This window comes from Populus nigra, chromosome 13 (genome assembly GCF_951802175.1).
Source record: "Populus nigra chromosome 13, ddPopNigr1.1, whole genome shotgun sequence".
Classification (NCBI taxonomy): Eukaryota; Viridiplantae; Streptophyta; class Magnoliopsida; order Malpighiales; family Salicaceae; genus Populus; species Populus nigra.
Window position 1 is genome coordinate 11,171,991 of NC_084864.1, and position 20,168 is coordinate 11,192,158.

Sequence of the window (20,168 nt, forward strand, 5' to 3'; positions counted from 1 at the left end):
TAATTAATTAACTTGGTACAAATGACCTTGGAAGGTCATAAATGAGCTGGGTTACCATGAATAAAGGGAAGACATGGCTGTATCTGATGAGGAAGTAGGGATTGGAGATAAATTGGAGATACCTTGTCCATTGACGAAACATGATAGGTTCGTCGCCCAGGTTCCTGAGGGAATTTGGAAATGAAGGTGATAGAATCCAGGAAGGGTACCTTCATAGAAGTTGTAGCCGGGAGTGTTAGCTTTCCAACAAGTTTGACCCCACCTAATTTGGAGTTCCAGAACTCCATATACAAATAAAAATCTGAGGGGAGGTCAAGTTGTCACCCCTGCAAGCAGATTCGATCAAGTCGACAAAACAACGAGATTTAACCATATTAAGGGTGGAATTCATTTTCTCGCCCTTTGTAAAGCGTGTAACATTGTGTCATGATCTTCAGAAAAGAATAAAACATGATTGAAATTAAATTCATGATGTTCATTAGGATTACTAATGAGCTGAAATTTTAAAGGATAATAATGGGGGATTTAAGTGAGAAAGAATAATGATCAAGAGAAATGAATATTATCACCATTTCTGCTGTTATGTTGTGATATGTGGATTAACATGGAATAATGATGAGTATTTGTGGTTTCAGGAGAAACCGCCAGAGGAGTGCAACAACAACAGGGGAACGCAAGTTGAACATCCATAGCAGGTAGGTACTCGATACCTATATCTCCTCTAGTTAATAACTATTTTACCTAACTATTGAACTATATAAATTTAGTGCTTATTGATGAAGAAAAGAAAAAGGGAAAAGTAAAGGTTAAATGACAGGAAAATGGAAAAGAAGAGTTGGATTTAATTTATGGGTTCTTTTGGAGGAAATGAACAATAACAATGAATTTTAGGAATGACAGTTCCTCGAATTTGATTAGCTTATCCTAGATACGGGAGGCTAATGATGTTAGCCAAGTTGGTTAACATCGGCATTACCGGTATGTGGGAGGAGAAATATAAAACTTGATTAACTATTCGAGTTTAGAATAGTTAATGATATCGGCGGGTGCCGTCGATATCGATAAAATTTATAGACTTAATTAGCTTTCCGATGTGAAATCTAATGATGTCAAGAATCCTTGATATCAGCATATCCGAGGACCTCCCAAGGTAACATAGAACGTTGATTAACTATTTCGGTCCAAAAATAGTTAATGACACCAACGATCGCGTTAGTGTCAGCATTTTCATGAATTTGATTAGTTGACCCCAGGATGAGTAACTAAAGACACTTATGGAGGTCATTAGTGTCGGCAGTAGTCTTCCCAATGTGGGGAGAAGTAATTAAAGGAAGCAAATTTGATAATCCTTAAAAGGGGTTGGTGGTGGTGTATTGAATTGCATATGACTTAAGTAGGTAGATGTGTTGTATAATATTTCTTCCGTGAATTGTTTGTATTTTAGTTATTTTTAATTATATGGAAAATTTATATTTTGCAGGTCCTTCCCATTCACGTTAGGAGTAGAATTTAAGTTCCTTGATCCCTTTTTGTATAAGTTAGGAACTTCAGGATTATTCATGTAATTTTGTTATGCAATAAACATGTAACCTGAATAGAACAGTATACTCCTTGTATTATTTTATTTTTAGAATATTAAATGTATCAATCTATGCTTATGTTCAGAATGCTAAACTGTGTTGTGCTTATGTATGAAATTTCAGTGCTTGGATGGTTCTCTTAATTACTAACTTATGCATGCGATATGAGATGGAGATTGAGGATGAAGATTTCTCCTAAGTATATTCTCGAATGAATTAAATGGTTGATTTGTACCAATTATGGATGTGATTATGGGTGGGATGTGATTATAAATGTGTGCAGGGTAAATTGTCGATAACTTGGGACCTCCCGATATAGGGGAGACTACCGAAATTTTATTAGAAATTTCAGTGAACTCAATAAAAAGAAAAATTTATGCTCTATTTACCCTTTATGTGGAAGTTAAATGAATAAATTGATTTAACCTTTGAGGCTGTTACACTATGGGATGTTGGGAGGTTCGATTCCAATTCCTCCTCCAACTACTACTGCAAAAATCTCACTTGACTCTTTGGTCTCCTCCATAAATCTTCACCCATCAACCAAAAACATTAGCTTCCCTTTAGTCTCCGGTTCTACTGCAGAGAATTCCTCTTTTATGGGACCTAAAACGACCTTCTGCCCTCCCTTCATGAAGATATACACATTATCACGCCCCTTATATATAACATCCACATTATCACGCCCCTTATATATAACATCCACATCAAACTACCACGGTCTATCTAGAATCATATGGCAGGCATCCATTTCGACAACATCACAAGTAACCTCGTTTAGGTAATTTTTCCCAATGGAGAATTGAATGCATCAAATTTCAGTATCCTTTGCTTCTACACGCTACTTGATCCAGCCAATTTTATATGGTGATGGATGTTTCTTAGTTTTTAAGCCTAGCTTCGTCACCATGTTTATTGACACTATGTTCTCACTACTGCTGCTATCAATAATAACATCACATACCTTAATGTTCACAGTACACCTGGTTCGGAATATGTTGTGTTGTTATGACTGTTCCATTTGTTTTGGCGCTAGTAGAAGTCTTCGAACTATAAGGGCACATGACAGTAACTCTCCATCATCTTCCCCTGTAATTTCATCCTCTTCATAGGTGTACGTTGTTTCATCCTTTACCCTTTCTATTGCCGAGTCTGTTACCTCCCCTGGTCCAATCAGGTTTACTGTACCATGCCTTGGATACTGATTGGACTGATGCCATGGTCACTCGCATCTGTAGCATTTATCTGAAGTCAAGCACATGGATTCCTAGGTGCTTCTGGTGGCACGACCCCTGCAGTCTTTACTGGCGTCTCACTATTATTGGGAACTTCCCTTTGTCCACTGCAGCACGAGTAAGATCAAAAGAGTTTCCTGTCACAACTATCGCATTTGACCGTCTGCCTTTGTAGCTAGGTTAATGGCTTAAGTTAAAGAATAGATGGTTTGCATTGAAACTCGATCTTGTATAGTCAAACGCAGTACCCCAACAAACCTAGTCACTTGCTGCACATCCGTTTCCGACAGGTTATTACGTGAGATAGCATGTGGAATTCCTCAACATATACTTGCATTGTTTTGTTTCCTTGTCTACAATCCTGGTATTGTTGAAACAATATCTACTCATAATCTGGTGGTAAATACCTGGATTGTAGAAGTCGTCTCATCTTTGACCATGTTTGTACCATCCCTTTTCTCTGTCGTATCCATGTGAGTTGCAGTTATTCCCACCAAGTAGAGGCTCCTCCCATTAATCTATAAACAACTAACTTCATCTTTTTATCCTCAGGGATTTCAATGTAATCGAAAAACCTCTCCACTACTGCCAACCAATCGAAAAACCCCTCAATTTGAAGCTGACCATTAAAACTGGGCAAATCCATTTTCATACGGAAAGTTTGAGGTTCTCGCTCTCCTATATTGTGTTGCCTCTGTCGATTATGCTGAAACATGTGTTCAACATATTCCTCATCATCACTAAGTTCTTCCTCGTAGGCTAGCTGCCTACGAGGAATCAGATGGCGTTCACGAACAGGGTCAATTCTTTCTCTGTAATTCTTGCGAACCACCTCACCTTCACGTCGCTGGTTATTTCCTATCGTCAGCCTAGCAAGAGTCGTTTGACTTGTTTGCAACGCTTGCTGGGTCTCACGTTGGAAAATTCTAAATTCAGCTTGTGTAATCATGCCTTCTTCATGATTTTCGCCATCAAGGACTTCGTGTTCATTCTATGTGTTCGCCATCTAAACAAGTTAATCCTGCTTTGATACCAACTGACGTAGTGAAAAACTAACAACGAAAAAAGGTCACCATCCCTTTTCTCTGATTTGCTCGAATCCACGAGCGAGAATACTATACCCGAATCCATAAGTAACAAAGTAATGTTTATGAAAGAAATTCTTATTCAAAAACAAACGTGACTACAATGAGGGGGGTTGCTTGTATTGGGTTGCTTGTATTTATAAGCTGTAAACCCTAATTCTAATAAGAAAATCACTTATGGAAACAAATAGGAAAATAAGAAAATTCCTACTAGAGACGTAAATCAAAGTCCTAAACTTAAAGCAATAATATTAGCAAAATAAGGACTCCAATATAGGAGTCTATGTTAAATAAGGAAAAGAGTAGTTGTAGGCAAAATACACTGCTCGGCTCCCGGTGTTTTCTTCCCTGCAGAACTATTATTCCAGTCGGTCTAGGATTCCTTCGTCACGCTATCCTACATCAAAACTAAAAGCCTAAACCCCAGGTTTAAGAAATTACAATGTATCGATTACTCTATGATCTCCTGTGGGGATTGTGCAATGATCTTTGAGACCCCTCAAAGAGATCCAACAAGTAATTCTGTAAATCATCTGCACTGTACTTGATATGCTTGTCACTAATTTGATTTGTATGTCTTCCGACAAATGTCCGGTAAGCTGGGATCACCTTGAGGGATGTTGAGATTCGCAAATCTTCTCGTAGATGAGCATTTGGGATTGACCACGCTGTCTGCGTCCTGTAAACCTCCTCAAAAGCGGTATAAAAATTCCGAAACCTTTCCTTGAGAAGAGTTCTTGAAGAATTGGAATTCCCCTCTTCCTCTAGTGTAGCGAGGATAGAACTCCAGGTATTTCTTTCATAGTTTATCTCATGCTGCTGGAATTTCCAGTTGTGCTTTCGAATCCACCCATCTCCAAGTATAGACTGAAGATTCGAATTCATAACTTTTTGAGCCATATAATGAATGTTGTTCATCAAGAATATGTGCTGCAAAGAAGCATCTCTATATAGCTTGGCCTTGTCATCAAGATTGCATTCTAGAATTGAAGCAACTGATCGGAAGTGGAGGGCCAGTGGTGAACCATCGCATGCACCTTCTCTAGCGTTCTCTTCTTCTGTAGATGGATTAATGTCAGGGGACAATGACATGGTATCCTCTCCATCTTGGTCCTTGAGGAGAAAATTGAGAGTTTCCCGGTAACCAGTGAGAGCATTGAGGTAACTCATAACATACTTGGTGAGGGGATGAACTCCACCTCCTGCAATAGGGTCAGTTGAGGTGCTCGTTGAAATAGCATTTTCAAATTCGAGAAATGCTGCCCTTACAGAGTCCCCCAATCTCCTTAGAACTTCTCGACAGTAAATTCTAACACGACCACCAGCCTCATCTGCAAATAAGGAATCTATGTCTGGAAGAAGATCTGCTAGGACCTCATACATATCAAGTATAGGAAACAGCTTTTCTGGTTTATGGGGACCATTAGATACAGCTTCACCAAAATTTAAAAGCCGCAGCACTGAAGCCTTTGGAGCCTCAGCAAAAGAAACCAAATCAACTGTTCCCAGATCCCCAAAAATCTGTTCAGATAGACATTTCTCACTAGCAAGATAGATCCGCACAAAGATCTTCATAGTCCGAACCCATCTCCTGATCTTGGAATTTATTCTGTCCCACCCCAATCTCTGCACATCTTCAATGCTCAGTTTCTCCATTTCAAGAATAAGGAGAAACTCATCTAAGGCATCCCGTCGAATCCACCCATCTCCGAGTACAGACTGAAGATTCGAATTCACAACTTCTTGTGCCATGTAATGCATGTTGTTCATCAAGAATACGTGCTGTAAAGAAGCATCTTTAAATGACTTGGCCCTGTTGAAGAGCTCGTATTCTAAAATGGAAGCAACCAATCGAAAGTAGAGAGCCACTGGGGAAATGTCGCATGTGCCTCCATTTATGCTCTCTTCCTCTGTAGCCGTACTTAGCAGGAAGCAATTGGATGGCCATTTTAGAAGTGAAGCATCCAATCCCAGTTGGAGAGAAATTGGGGAAAAGTTGGATGTATCTCTACTTATGCGCTCTTCTTGCATAGCTGAACTCATCGGGGAGCCACTGTAAAGCCATTTTAGAATTGAGGCATTTGATCGAAAGGAGTGAGCAATCGGGGAAAAGTCGCATGTGCCTCCACTTATGTTCTCTTCTTCCACATCTGAACTCTTGCAAGGGGATGCTAACATGGGATCTTCCCCATCATAGTCCCTGAGGAGAAAATTAAGGGTCTCGCTGTAGTCAGCGAGAGTACTGATGTACTTCATTACATATTTGGTGAGAGGGTGAATTCCTTCAGATGGAATGTTCGCAAAAGAATCTCTCGTAATGTATGTAACAATGTAATTCGGAAATTCATGAAGTGTTCGCCTCACAGAGTCAGCCAATCCCCTTAGAACCTCATCGCTGTAAACTCTAACTCGAGAAAAATCCTTGTCGGAGTACAAAGAATCTACATTTGGATGAAGACCAGCCAGGACCTCGTATATGTCAAGATTATGGAACAGCTTTTCTGGATTTAGGGGATAAATAGATATGTCTTTCCCAAAATACTTCAATAGCAGCAAGATTAAATCCCCAGACAAAGAAACCAAATTAACCGTACTGAGTTCCCCAAAAATCTGTCCCGAGAGCCATTTCTCACTAGCAAGATAGACACGTACAAAGATCTTCATATTCTGAATCCATCTCTTGTTCTTCGATTTTATGCTGTCCAACTCTGATTCGAAGTTGTCCCTCTTCGAGCATAGCACATCTTCAATTCTCGGTTTCTCCTTTTCAAGATTGAAAAGACACTCATTCCAGGCATCTCTTCGAAGGTTAATATATGCCAGAGAACATTCATCACCATAGCCAGAAATGAACATCAAATTTGCAATTCGTCTGAGCTCAGAAATGACATCATATTGAACCAAATCAATGATGAACTCCTCTGAATTTCTGTTAAAAATACATCTATCATCTGAGTTCTCAACCAAGTAATCCCCAGGAGAGATTTTTGAGACTCTATTGGCAGCACTTAAGAAAACAGAAGCATGGTTTGGCTCAAAGGGTTGTCTGTTTTCAACAAGCGTGTGCTTGAACACCTCCTCAAGCCTTTTCATTGCCAGTTGAAGAACTTTTTGAGCCCTCTGTAGCATCTTCTTTTTGCTGTCATCATTCCGACACAACAAAGTCTCCAGTCTTTCATTCAGCTCTCGGACTTCACCAGCAGCATTTAGATACGCAGTAGCTTGATCAAGATGCGAGTCCCAGATCATAGGCCAATGTCTATCCCAACTCATAATCTTCTCCTGAATAACATTTAGCCTTTTTTCAATCTTGTTATTTTCATCAGCCTTTCTTTCGCCGATTGTGATTGTGGTAGTTAATTGGGTATGAAGGTCGCCCAAAATCTCCATCTCGTCATCTGTAAGATTCTTTCTTGATCTTAATGCCATCATAGTTCGCTTCACCGCAGCAAGAAGGTTTCCTTCCCCTTCTAATTCTGGAATCACCATGTCAGGGTCCCCCATAGATTACAAATCGAAGATCACCAACAATCACAACCTCGATAGTCAATAATCAGAATATTGAACCACAAATCCTGAATTTCAACTACACCTCTAAGATTACCTTTCACGTTGCTAAAGTAGCCTCTAAACTCTAAGCTATAGACTTCGATTCCCAAAAATCACAGCACTAAATGCTAGTCTGTTGGCTGGAAATTTAGAACATCAATTTTCCAAACCGAAATATAAACTCTTTTGCTGGAGTTCTCAAGCAAGTAACCAGTGAAGGAAATCTTGAGTGCTTGCTGCAATTAAGCACCGCGATTCAAGAACTGATTACAGGAAAGAAAATGAAAATAATTGCATAAGCTTAAGACCAGAACAATGAGAACTTTCAGTACACTAGAAAGAATCACTATGATCAACCGTATCAGTAGACAGCTCAACAGTGATAAAAAAAACATTGAAACCCAATTCACTTGCGCGCGCGCGCGCGCATTTCCATAAATTTCGACAAAAATATCTTTAAATTTTATTAATCATCACATATATTAAAAAGAAATTATTAAATATATTATCTTCTCTTTTAAGAAATTCTACATGTCAAAATTAAAAAAAAAATCCATATAAAGAGAATATTTATATCTTTATATGTATAGACATATTATTTTGTTTTACTTATTATTAATTTTCTTGAGAAGATCATTATTCAATCTTTAAGAATCATTGATACATGCTCACAGTCTCAAGATCATGGCATATGATGGCATAATAAACATAAACATATCTGAAATGAACAGGGCCAAGACAAGCTAAAGACAATCAAACAAAGAAAGGAATGGAAGGACAACGCATATTTTAGATTTTGCAGTTAAGAGATGAACAAGCAAGCATCCGATTTATTTTCCTGAGAATACTAAGAGCTAAAACTGACCTTCTTTCGTAGCTTTTTATCAACTTAAGCAGACATTGGAGCCACCGTCTCTCTCGGCTCTTCTTTTTCTATCCAGTAAAAAGTGTTGACACCGGAGTTCAGCTATAATGGTCTTACGCAGATACTACGACATTTCTTTCCGACAGGGAAACAGGAAGTTTCCTCGCAGTGCGTGGAACTCTTCCATGCATTTAACCCCCAAAAAAGTCAAACAAATATATTTCTTTTTTACTTCTTTGATTGATTGAGGTCTCTTGTTTGGGAATTTCTCTGCTCTTTGATTCGGAGGGAAAGTTTCTTGGATTAATAAGGCTCAAAGGACTACAGGTGCGAAGGAACATCCATCAAAATACTTACGAGAACAGATAGAAGGCCCAATAATAAAAAAAATCGCAAGTTTAATCCAAACCCAAATGCATCCATGTGAGATCATTTGGACTTTCTACCATGTTGGTCAAATCTAAAAACAAGTTAACATGAAACATGATTTAAATTGTTTTTTTTTATTAAAAGGGTGTTTGAAAGTAATTTTTTTCCTTGTAAACATATTAAAACAATATATTTTTTATTTTTAAAAAATTATTTAGAATATTAATACATTAAAACGACATAAAAATATAAAAAAATAATTATTTTTTTAAAAATTAAATTTTAACCAACTTTTATTTGAATCACAATCCCAAACAAAATCTAAATTAACTATTAATTTAATAAAGCCAGTTGATATGAAATCTCAAATAAATCCTAAATTAACTATTGATTTAATAAATCCAGTTGTTTTGATAAAAACTCCATCAAGATCTATTCTGGTCAGGTAAAAAAAGAAAACAAATTACTTAGAGTAGTATTTACAACTTAGACGGGCTTATGTTAACTAAAAAAATCTTTACCAACTCATTAAAACTCACGTGTAATTGATTTAATTTAGTTTTAATGCTATTTATTAAGGTAATTAATCTATTAGATGTTATTGAAAGGATTGACTTCCTCCTCGTAACCCGTAAATCTAAATTGGATCTAGTTTTCAGCCAAATTTAAAAACTAAATTTTTTATTAACATAAATTTTTAAAAATACAGTGATACCACAAACACAAACATACTATAATTCATCGAGTTTTTAACTCAAGTAGTCACACTAATTGAATTTAACAATATTTATTATTATTATTATTATTATATATTTGATAATAAGGAATATTCTGAACCATCTATATGTAAAAATTAATTAATTATTTATGATTATTGTGTCTTTATAAGTTGCAAAAAATAAGAGAAACTTTCTATGCCGTTGATCGCTAACGAGCATGTGATACAAATATTATGTAAAGGTGCACTGTTTGACTATTCACGAGACATCTCAGTTTTCCAGTCCATTCTTCGTCGTTGACTTTCTCAGGCATTGTTGTGAAACGGGTCACGTACATTACCTGTACAGCTCAACCATGTACTTTAAAATAATAATAATAATTAAAAAAAAAGTGAAATAGAATAGTTTGTCTAAGTCGTGATTAGAAGATGGGACGTTCAAGTTTATTGTTATAAATCTTGATATTTAAAAAAATAAAAAGAAAAAAGAAACATGATGACTAATATTATGGAAAAAATCTTGACAATATAAATTTAAAGTATGAAGAAAGGCAATTAATAATGACTCGAGTATATTATATTTATTATCTTTTTTATATATATTTTTAAATTGTTTTAATATGATAACATTAAAAATAAATTTTTAAAAAATAAAAAGATATTATTTTTATATTTTTTCAAGAAAAAAACATTTTTTTTTAAATAACATTATTATAATTCCAAAGACTAACTAAGATGGGTTAGAGGCATAAAATCAGAAACTGATGTTTCTATGTCTTGATTACACGTTATTCTGGGACCAACGCATGATCTATGTGAGTGGCAAACTTAGAGCTCCAAGTTCATGTTCTTGAGATGTATCAGATGACCTTGCATCATAAAGACTGCTTTCATTTAACAGGGAGGGCGTACAGATGTTCAATTTGCTCATGTTCAAGTCTCTTTCACTTGGGAAAATTCATAAGAGTATAACGCGCTCTACCCTGTTATCATCTTTCCAGAATCCAGACAGTGATGGGCTAACATGTATATCATTGGAAATGTCCCCACCTCGTCTTTGTTTTCTTGCTGCCATCCTTCCCTGTGTAGGAGGAGGACATCGTATGTGCTTGCAGACAAAACCATTTATCAAGGACACTCAACTTTCCCTCTCGACTCGGTCCTAGTTTTAAGCAGCCGATTTTGATATATCAAAGACACAAATTTGCCTGTCTGCTGTGTTGAGGGTCATGTGGCTGGTATGGTTCAGAGCTCGGGGATTGCAGTAAACCTCATGGCCCCAGTTCTTCCATGTAGTGACTCCTTCCAACTCCCCAGATGTTACCCGGCAACTGCAGCAGCAACTTGCAAGGAACGTGGGCCAGATGGCCGCCCAGTTAAAGAAAAGGTAAATTATTAAATTTACTTGATATTATATATATTATGTATTATGTAGATATTTATTATATAGAGAAATTAATTTGAAATATATGTACTAAATGCTATCAAATTAAATTAATATAAGAATACTTTCAAAATGAAAAAACTAACTTGGGTTAATTTATTTTTTTCACTGTTTGGTTTTTTCAGTTATTTTTTTATTTTCTTGATTTAATTAGTTTTTCGGTTTTTTTCTCAACTCTAAAGTTAACAATTGCTAATTTGAATTAATTGATAACCAACAAAAAAATAAAAATAAATCTGCTAGATATTATTAATATTAATATAAAATGAATTGAAGAAAAACAAAAAGATTAAGGGGGCAATTGCCCCCTCATTACCCTACGTGGCTCTGCCAGTGCCTGATTGGATAAGTTATGTGTTACATCCAAACACTCAATCAAAGCCTTGTTGTGGTAATATAGTTCCAGAGTTGTCTTCTGAAAAATTTTATTTTGATATTTCTAAGAACATTAAGAAATTTTACGGGGGTGTTTATTCATCGAACAGAGAGAGCAAGCGACATTGGAAGCAAAAGCTGTCCTCGAGGGTAATATAATGGACAAAGATGCAACGAAAATTGCGGTGGGGATTGTGCAATCACAATCTAACCAATTTATGTTAGCCAAAGAGGACAATGATCCAGAATAAACTTTTTTTTTATTCCACTCATATATTACGATGTTGTTTGTTTGCTGGAAAGTAGTTTTCTTTTGGAAAGTGAATTATTTTCTGATGTTTGGTAGTGTAATGGAAAATAAGTTGGAAAACACTTTTCAATATTTGGACCATTGTCCTCTTTGGCTGATGTTTTCAATAGTTGGAAAACACTTTTCTGATGAAATTGAAAAATAAATATTCAAAACGAAATATATATAGCAATCGAAAGTTTGAGGACCAAATTTGATATAATTAGTAAATAATATGACATTTCTAAATTTTTCACATCTTCCAGAAAGTGTTTTCCGCCCAAATTTTCCAGGAAAACACTTTCTTGGAAACCAAGCCAAATTTTCCTTTGACTGGAAAGTGTTTTCTGTTGACCAACTTTTCTAATGTCAAACAAATACAGAAAAGTTTGGAAAGTGGTTTCCCAGAAAGTGAATTCCGAGAAACAAACATAGCCTACATATTATAGAACCGAGATTTTTCAGACATTTTGGCTAGTGATGATACAAGTCAAGCCACTTGTTTATCGATCAAGTGCAAATTAAAAGAGCAGAGGAGAAAGAAAACATTACAATAGCAGAGGGGGTATAAGACTTCACATAGCGGAAAACTAACAATGAAAAATGGTTACCGTCCCTTTTTTTTATTTGCTCGAATCCACGAGAAAGAATACAATACCTGAATCTATGAATAACAAAGTAACGTTTCTGAAATAAATTCTTATTCAAAATCAAGCATGACTATAATGAGGGAGGGCTGCTTGTATTTATAAGCTGCCAACCCTAATTCTAATAAGAGAATCACTTACGAAAATAAATAACAAAATAAGAGAAAATAGGAAAATTCCTACTAGAGATGTAAATCGAAGTCCTAAACTTAAGTAACAATATTAGCAAATTAAGGACCCCAATATAGGAGTCTATGTTAAATAAGGAAAAGAGTGGTTGTAGGCAGAATACACTGCTTGGCTCCCAGTGTTTTCTTCCTTGTAAAACTATTATTCCAGTCGGTCTAGGATTCCTTCATCAAGCTATCCTACATCAGCCTCCCCTACTTAAAAAGAATGCACCCTCGAGTTAGTCAGGTGAGAAGAACATTCATGTGGAGGATGATATTCGAATAGGTCAGCAACATTAAAGGTGGGAGATATGGCAATATCTGTAGGGAGGTCCACTACATATGCATTATCATTAATCTTCCGCAGAATCTAGAAAGGACCATGCTTCTTGTCGCTTAACTTGGTATATGTTCCTATTAGCATTCGCCCTTTACGTAGATACACCATCACAAGATCTCCTACCTAAAAAGCTTTAGCTCGCCGTTTGCAGTCTACTACTGCCTTGTACCTGGCATTAGATTCCTTCAGATTCTTCCGTACTTCTTCCTGAATTGCTACAATACTCATACCAGGAAGTTTAGGCAGAGGCACCAAGTCTAAGGCATGACTTAGGGGTTGGCAGTACACAATTTGGAATGGAGTCTTCCTAGTGGACCTATTTAGCATCTTATAAACAAATTCAACTTGGGCCAAAGTAAGATCCCATCGTTTAGGTTTCTCCCCAGATAGGTAATGGATTAAATTTCCAAGAGTTCGGTTTACCACTTCTGTTTGGCCATCGGTTTGAGGGTGATTGGTGCTGCTGAAGTTCAAGGATATGTCAAACCGCTGCCATAAAGTCTTTTAAAAGTGACTTAAAAATTTGGTGTCCCAATCTGAAGTGATAGACTTAGGGACCCCGTGTAAATGAACAACTTCTTTGAAGAACAAGTTAGCGACATGCACGATATCAGAAGTCTTTTTGCATGTGATAAAGTGAGCCATTTTAGAGCATCTGTCCACCATCGCAAAGATAGAATCAAATCCATGCTTAGTTTGTGGAAGTCCCAGAAAGAAGTCCATAAAAAGATCCTTCTAAGAAGCAGCTGGAATGGGTAAGGGCATGTATAGACCCGTATTATGAGTTTGTCCTTTGGTTGCTTGGCACGTAGGTAGCGTTTGATATGGCTATCGATATCTCATTTCAGCAGGGGCCAATAATACCTCTTTTCTGCAAGGGCTATTATTTTACCATAACCTAGGTGCCCACCCAAGCCACCAACATGTAGTTAATGGATCATCTACTCCCGTAATGAGCTCCAGGAAATACACAACTGATTGCCTCAAAATAAATACCTCTCTTGAATATGCATTCCTTCATGAGAGAGTCCCTGCTAACATTTTACCCAGACATGGCTAAAATCCTCATCATCAGCATATAATTCCTTAAGACAGTCAAAACCTATAACTTCAGCACGCATTGTGACAAGTAGTAATACCCTTCGGCTTAGAGCATCAACTACCTTATTTAGCTAACTTGCCTTATGTTTCAGAGTGAAAGTGAATCGTTGTATGAAGGACACCCAACGTGCATGCATCAGGTTCACACTACTCTAGCTATTAATGAATTGCAGTGCGTGATGATTGTTAAAAAGGATGAACTCCCTCTACACTAAGTAGTGCTCCCAAACCTTTAAAGCTCGAAACACAACATATAGTTCAAGCTTATAGGTGGACCATTTCTGGCGAGCATCACTAAGGTTCTCGCTATAAAATGCAATGGGTCTGCCTTTTTGAGATAGGACAACGCCAATGCATATAATAGACACATAACACTCCACTTGAAATAATTTGTCAAAATCTGGCAGTGCTAAAACTAGGGCAGAAGATAATTTTTCTTTAATCAGTGCAGAGCTTTGCTCTGCTTCAGCTCCCTAATGGAATTTCCCCTTTTTCATGCATTTAGTGATTGGTGCGACGATTTAGCTAAAATTTCTGACAAACCACTAGTAGAATGGTGTGAGGCCATGGAAACTACACACCTCGCCGACATTCTTTGGGGTAAGTCATTCCCAGATGGCTCAGATTTTTTCTTTATCGACCTTAATTCCATTAGTACTCACAACAAACCCCAAAAATAATAAACTAATGGTCATGAATTTGCATTTCATTAATTACAACTTATTATGTTGTAACACCGTCAGTCCTTTCCTCAAGTGCTTAAAGTGCTCAAACTCACTTTGGCTATAAATCAATATATCATCAAAGTACACTGCAACAAAGTTGCTAATGAAAGGTTTATGTATCTAATTCATTAGTCACATGAAGGAAGGTACTTGGGGCATTGGTTAGTCCAAATTTCATTAGTCGCATGAAGGTACTCAGGGCGTTGGTTAGTACAAATGGCATTACCAACCATTCGTATAAACCCTTCTTTGTTTTGAAAGCAGTTTTCCATTCATTTTCCATTCATCTCTGGGTTTGATTTGAATATGATGGTATCTACTCCTTAAATCAATTTTCAAAAATATTTTGGACCCTGACAACATGTCTAGCATATCCTCCAGGTGAGGAATAGGAAATCAATACTTAACTGTGATCTTGTTAATAGCCCGATTGTCTATGCACGTACGCCAACTGCCATCTTTCTTTGGTACTAACAAGGTCGACACCGCACAAGGGCTCATACTCTCCTAAACCACCTTTTTTTATCAATTCTTCCACTTGTTCTTGTAGGATCTGACTCTCTTTCGGACTCATCCGATAGTGTGGCCGATTCGGCAAACTAGCTCCTGGAATTAAATCAATCTGGTGTTGAATATCGCACATAAGGGGTAGCCCATCTGGTAATTCTGACAATATGATTTCGTGAAATTTTGCTAGTAAGGGTTGCAGCACCTATGTGTGAAACCCTAGAACAAATTATACAAAAAAAGAGGGGGGTTTATAATTATTTAAATTTTGTTATAATAAATAATAATGTAACTCAAAAAATAATGATGATGATGATAGAATTTATAATTTTGGAAATAAAATGGCTTAATTAAGAAAAAGAGAGAAAGATAGGGCTAAAATGAAATTAAGAAGAAATGGGACTATAAATACCTCATTCCTTCTCCCTCCTATGGCCGGCTGGATAACATCAAGAAGAGGGAGGATTTCAGATTTTTTCTTCATCAAGCCTAAGAGTGAACATCTAAATTAGTATAACTATACAAGCCTTGGAATTATCAAGTGGAGAAAACACGAGTGTTCGTCTTTTTTGCCGGTCAACGAAGAGACAAAAATTTATTGGAAGGAAGAAGGAAATTTCCACAAACAACGTGGCACTCTTTACATGGAAACACGAGTGTTCATCTTTTATATATATATATATATATATATATATATATATATATATATATATATATATATATATATATATATATATTAACATATAAAATGATTTAAAAATATTAAAAAATATTAATTTAAATTAAAAAAAATAAATTTAATTTATTTAAAAAATACTTAAAAACAAAATCTTAAGAATATTCCAGTGATTTTTCTTTGTTTTTTTTTTCCCGTTTCTTTTGAATTGCAGGGAAGTTTTGACATTAACGACAGGGCACCAAGGCCAGAGATCCTATCCATCCGAACACTAAGAAAGGACAGGAAAAGGGCATAACAACACAAAATCACGTGTAATTCAAGCCCATCTACATCCTTATAGGATAATTTAATATGAAATGTAATGTTACGTATGAATTATGAAATGGTTTGGACTCCCACAAAAAATCTCTATCCCCACAAACCCATCTATTTTGGTGTCCATTTGTCTTGGCCTTTTAACCCTTCTGTATTCGGAGGGATACTCCTTTTTGCCTTGAGATTTTGTAACTCACACACGCATAAAATATAAGCGCATATAATGTTTTTATCTACATGATTTTTCTAAAAACTACATTATATTACACAACATCTCGTATTAAACTCTTTGCAATAGAAGGTTAGTGATACAAACTTAGAACCAAGAGATTTGTTTCTTTTATAGTCTCAGGTTCAAGTCTTATGGTTGCTAATATTGATGGTCACTGGAAGTTTACGTGGTTGTTAAATTCAGAAACCGTGGAGATTAATCGAGGTGCGCACAAACTAATCTAAACACATCACGTGAATAATAATAATAATAACTCTTTATAATAGTCACTACCAGAAAACCGGAGAAAAGCAACGGAATTACCGAAGGACTTTTTCCGTTGGTAATTTATACCGACGGAAATAATTCCGTCTCCAAATCTGTCGGTATATACCGACGGAAATATTCCGTCGGTATATACCGACGGTTTCGCCGACGGGGTATACAGTTCGTCTGGAAATATGCAACGGCGTGGTGACGTCAGGAGATTTTACCGACGGAAATTACCGAGGGATTCAAACTGAGATAGTCGTACAGTGACGTGGCGCTGTCACCGACGGCATCACCGACGGAATTCTTCCGTTGGTGATTCCGTCGGAAAAAACCATTATATGCACCCATCTGCCGACACTCTCTTCCTCTGTTTCTCCTTCTCCTTCTTTCCCATCCCACCTCTCCCCTCCCAAACTGCAGCTCCCCTCCCAAACTGCAGCCAAACACCCATCCCAAACTCTCCACTATTCTCAACACGAGCACTCAAGTTTCTTATATCTTGTACGTGGTCACAATATCCGTTTCTTGTAGATTTTATCATTTTTTTGTAAGTAAATCTATCCTTTTTAGTTTTAATATTTAATTGTGAATTTTATTGTTTTAGTATATGTATTTTGTTAACATTTGTACTTGTTTAATTGTTATTTGTCAAAGAAACTTGTAGTATGAATGTATAATTTTGTAGTTGTTATAGTTTGTTTTAGATTTTGTCAAATTATATTTGTTTGTAAATTGTTGAAATTTTGTTTGAATTACACCGAATTAAATGTGTCGTTGTGATGAAATAAATAATTAATAGCTTGTTTAAGTGTCTTGTTTAATTGTTATCAATTATATTTTGAAGTTGTGATTTTTGTAAATTTATATATGTATAAATTTGTATGTATGAACATTGATAATTGATAATGAATATTTAACATAAGTGTTGTTTTAGTTTGTTGGATAATGTCGGGGAAAACCAATATTTTTGTTATGTTTTATAGAGGTTCAATAGAAGTCATGGATGATCATTCATGGATGTATCGGGACTCACCTCAAGGATTGCGGAGGATGGATTATTGTAACGGTGTCCAGAGTTTTATTAATTTCGCAACATCTATTCCGAGGAATTTTACTGATGGTGGTATTAGGTGTCCATGCAGGAAGTGTAAAAATTTAAAGTTTCTGCATCAAGATGTTGTAACGATGCATTTTCTAACCAAAGGGTTCATGGAAGATTACCTATGTTGGTATGCTCACGGAGAACTATTTGTTCCTGATGAGAGCATGGAAGAACAGGTGGTTGGGTCAACTTCTAGTGCTAGCAACATGCATGAAGTTGGAAATGAGAACAGTAATCCTTACAGGAATATGGTTATGGATGTAATGAGAATGAGTGAAGGTAATGTCAGGGAATGTCCAACCGTAGAAGAAGAACCTAATGCAGATGCAACAAGGTTTTTTGATCTGTTGAGAGATTCTGACGAACCATTATGGGATGGCTGCACGAACCACAGTAAATTATCAGCCGTAGCACAGGTGTTCACCATCAAGTCAGATCACGGGTTGAGTGAGGCCGGTTATGACAAGATTATTGAATGGGCGAAAAGCATTTTACCTGAAGGGAACAGGCTGAAAGAGAACTTCTATGCTGCCAAGTCCATGATGAAACCCCTCGGTTTAGGATACCAGAAAATTGATATATGCCCTAACTTCTGCATGTTATACTACCTTGAAAATGCTGAGATGACCGAGTGCATGACATGCGGGCATTCCCGTTACAAACCCAGAACTGGTAGAGGGAAGACTCTCGTGGCATATAAAAAACTTAGATACTTCCCAATCACACCTAGACTGTAGAGGTTATTCATGTCACCAAGGACTGTTGAGCACATGACATGGCACCAATCACATCACGCGGTTGATGGAGTGATGGTTCATCCTTCTGACGGTGAAGCCTGGAAACACTTTAACAGTATACATCCTCACTTTTCAGCTGAATCAAGGAACGTGCGTTTTGGGTTGTGTACAGACGGATTCAACCCATTCGGGTCATTTGCTGCTCCTTATTCTTGTTGGACGGTCATACTGACGGTTTATAACTTGCCACCGGGGATATGTATAAGGCCGGAGTTCATGTTTTTATCTATGGTCATACCAGGTCCGAGTAGTCCGGGGAGGAATATAGATGTTTGTCTTCGTCCGTTGATTGATGAGTTGACGCAGTTGTGGTCCTTTGGAGCTTTGACTTATGACATCTCGAGGAAACAAAATTTTGTTATGAGAGCGGCTTTGATGTGGACTATCAATGATTTCCCAGCTTATGGAATGGTTTCTGGTTGGAGCACGCATGGAAAGCTAGCATGTCCATATTGTATGGAGAACAACAAGGCATTCACGCTAACAAACGGGGGTAAAGCTTCTTTTTTTGACTGTCACCGTCGTTTCTTGCCACATAACCACAGGTACAGAAAGAACAGAAAGGATTTCTTTGTTGGCAGAGTTGAAAATGATGTTGCACCCCCGCGTCTTTCCGGTGAAGAATTGTTTGATGTTGTGTCAGAGTACGGTGAAATTGTGTTTGGTCTCCAATCAAGTAAGCAGAAGTTTCCTGGTTTTGGTTTGACCCATAATTGGGTGAAGCGAAGTATATTTTAGGAGCTTTCTTATTGGAAGACCAATCTTCTCCGCCATAACCTTGACGTCATGCACATTGAAAAGAACGTGTTTGAGAATATTTTCAACGCCGTCATGGATGTGAAGGGGAAGACAAAGGACAACATCAAGGCTAGATTGGATGTAGCGCTATTCTGTAACCGTAAAAATATGGAGTTGGTTTGTGATGGGTCACGGGTCGCAAAACCAAGAGCAAGCTTCGTGCTAGAGAAAAACGCACAACTACTAGTCTACAAATGGCTTAAGAGTCTGCGTTTCCCCGATGGACATGCCTCGAACATATCAAGGCTGGTTAATACGGAGGAATGCAGATTATATGGAATGAAGAGTCATGATTGCCATGTGTTTATGCAAACACTCATCCCATTAGCTTTTTGTGATTTGTTGCCAAAGGGGATATGGGATGCACTAACGGAGATTAGTCATTTCTTCAGAGACATATGCTCCAGCAAGTTGAATGTTGATCACATTAAAAGGCTTGAAAAGAATATCGTCGAGACAATATGCAAACTTGAGATGATATTTTCTCCATTTTTTGACTCAATGGAGCATCTACCCGTACATTTACCGTTTGAGGTAAAAGTTGGAGGACCGGTCCAGTACAGATGGATGTATCCATTCGAGAGGTTAGATATTACAGTTGCTATGACATTTATAATTAAATGTTTTTATTTTTATTTTAATGTTTTTAATTGATAATTTTTTATTAATATATATATATACAGGTACTTGTTCAATCTTAAAAAAAAAAAGGTTAAGAACAAGGCGCATGTTGAGGCGTCAATATGTGAGGCGTATATTGTTGAGGAGATCTCAACATTTATCTCATACTATTTCGAACCTCATTTGAGAACGAGGATAAACCGTGTTCCACGGCATGATGATGGTGGTGAAGTGCATTCAAGTGGGAACTTGTCAATATTCTCCAATCCTGGATGACCCACACCTAAAAATGCTGTGAGGGGAAGATATTTGTCTGAAATAGAGTTCAGACAAGCACACAATTATGTCCTATTTAACTGTGATGAGCTTAGAC

At 36.9% G+C, this 20,168-nt stretch overlaps 1 protein-coding gene across 2 annotated transcripts; it reads right to left on the reverse strand.

Annotated features, from left to right (window-relative positions):
• Positions 1–4,123: 4,123 nt before the first annotated feature.
• LOC133671002 (exocyst complex component EXO70E2-like) lies at positions 4,124–8,680 on the reverse strand. 2 transcript variants are annotated; one of them, XM_062091619.1, is made up of 2 exons: positions 8,315–8,680; positions 4,124–7,685 (listed from the first exon to the last, which is right to left on the reverse strand). In XM_062091619.1, the coding sequence occupies exon 2, from the start codon at positions 7,402–7,404 to the stop codon at positions 4,357–4,359; it is 3,048 nt and encodes a 1,015-aa protein (XP_061947603.1). In that variant the 5' UTR covers positions 7,405–7,685; positions 8,315–8,680; the 3' UTR covers positions 4,124–4,356. The 2 variants fall into 2 exon arrangements, with proteins under 2 accessions (XP_061947603.1, XP_061947602.1); XM_062091618.1 differs by having other exon boundaries at positions 4,124–7,712.
• Between the last annotated feature and the right edge of the window lie 11,488 nt (positions 8,681–20,168).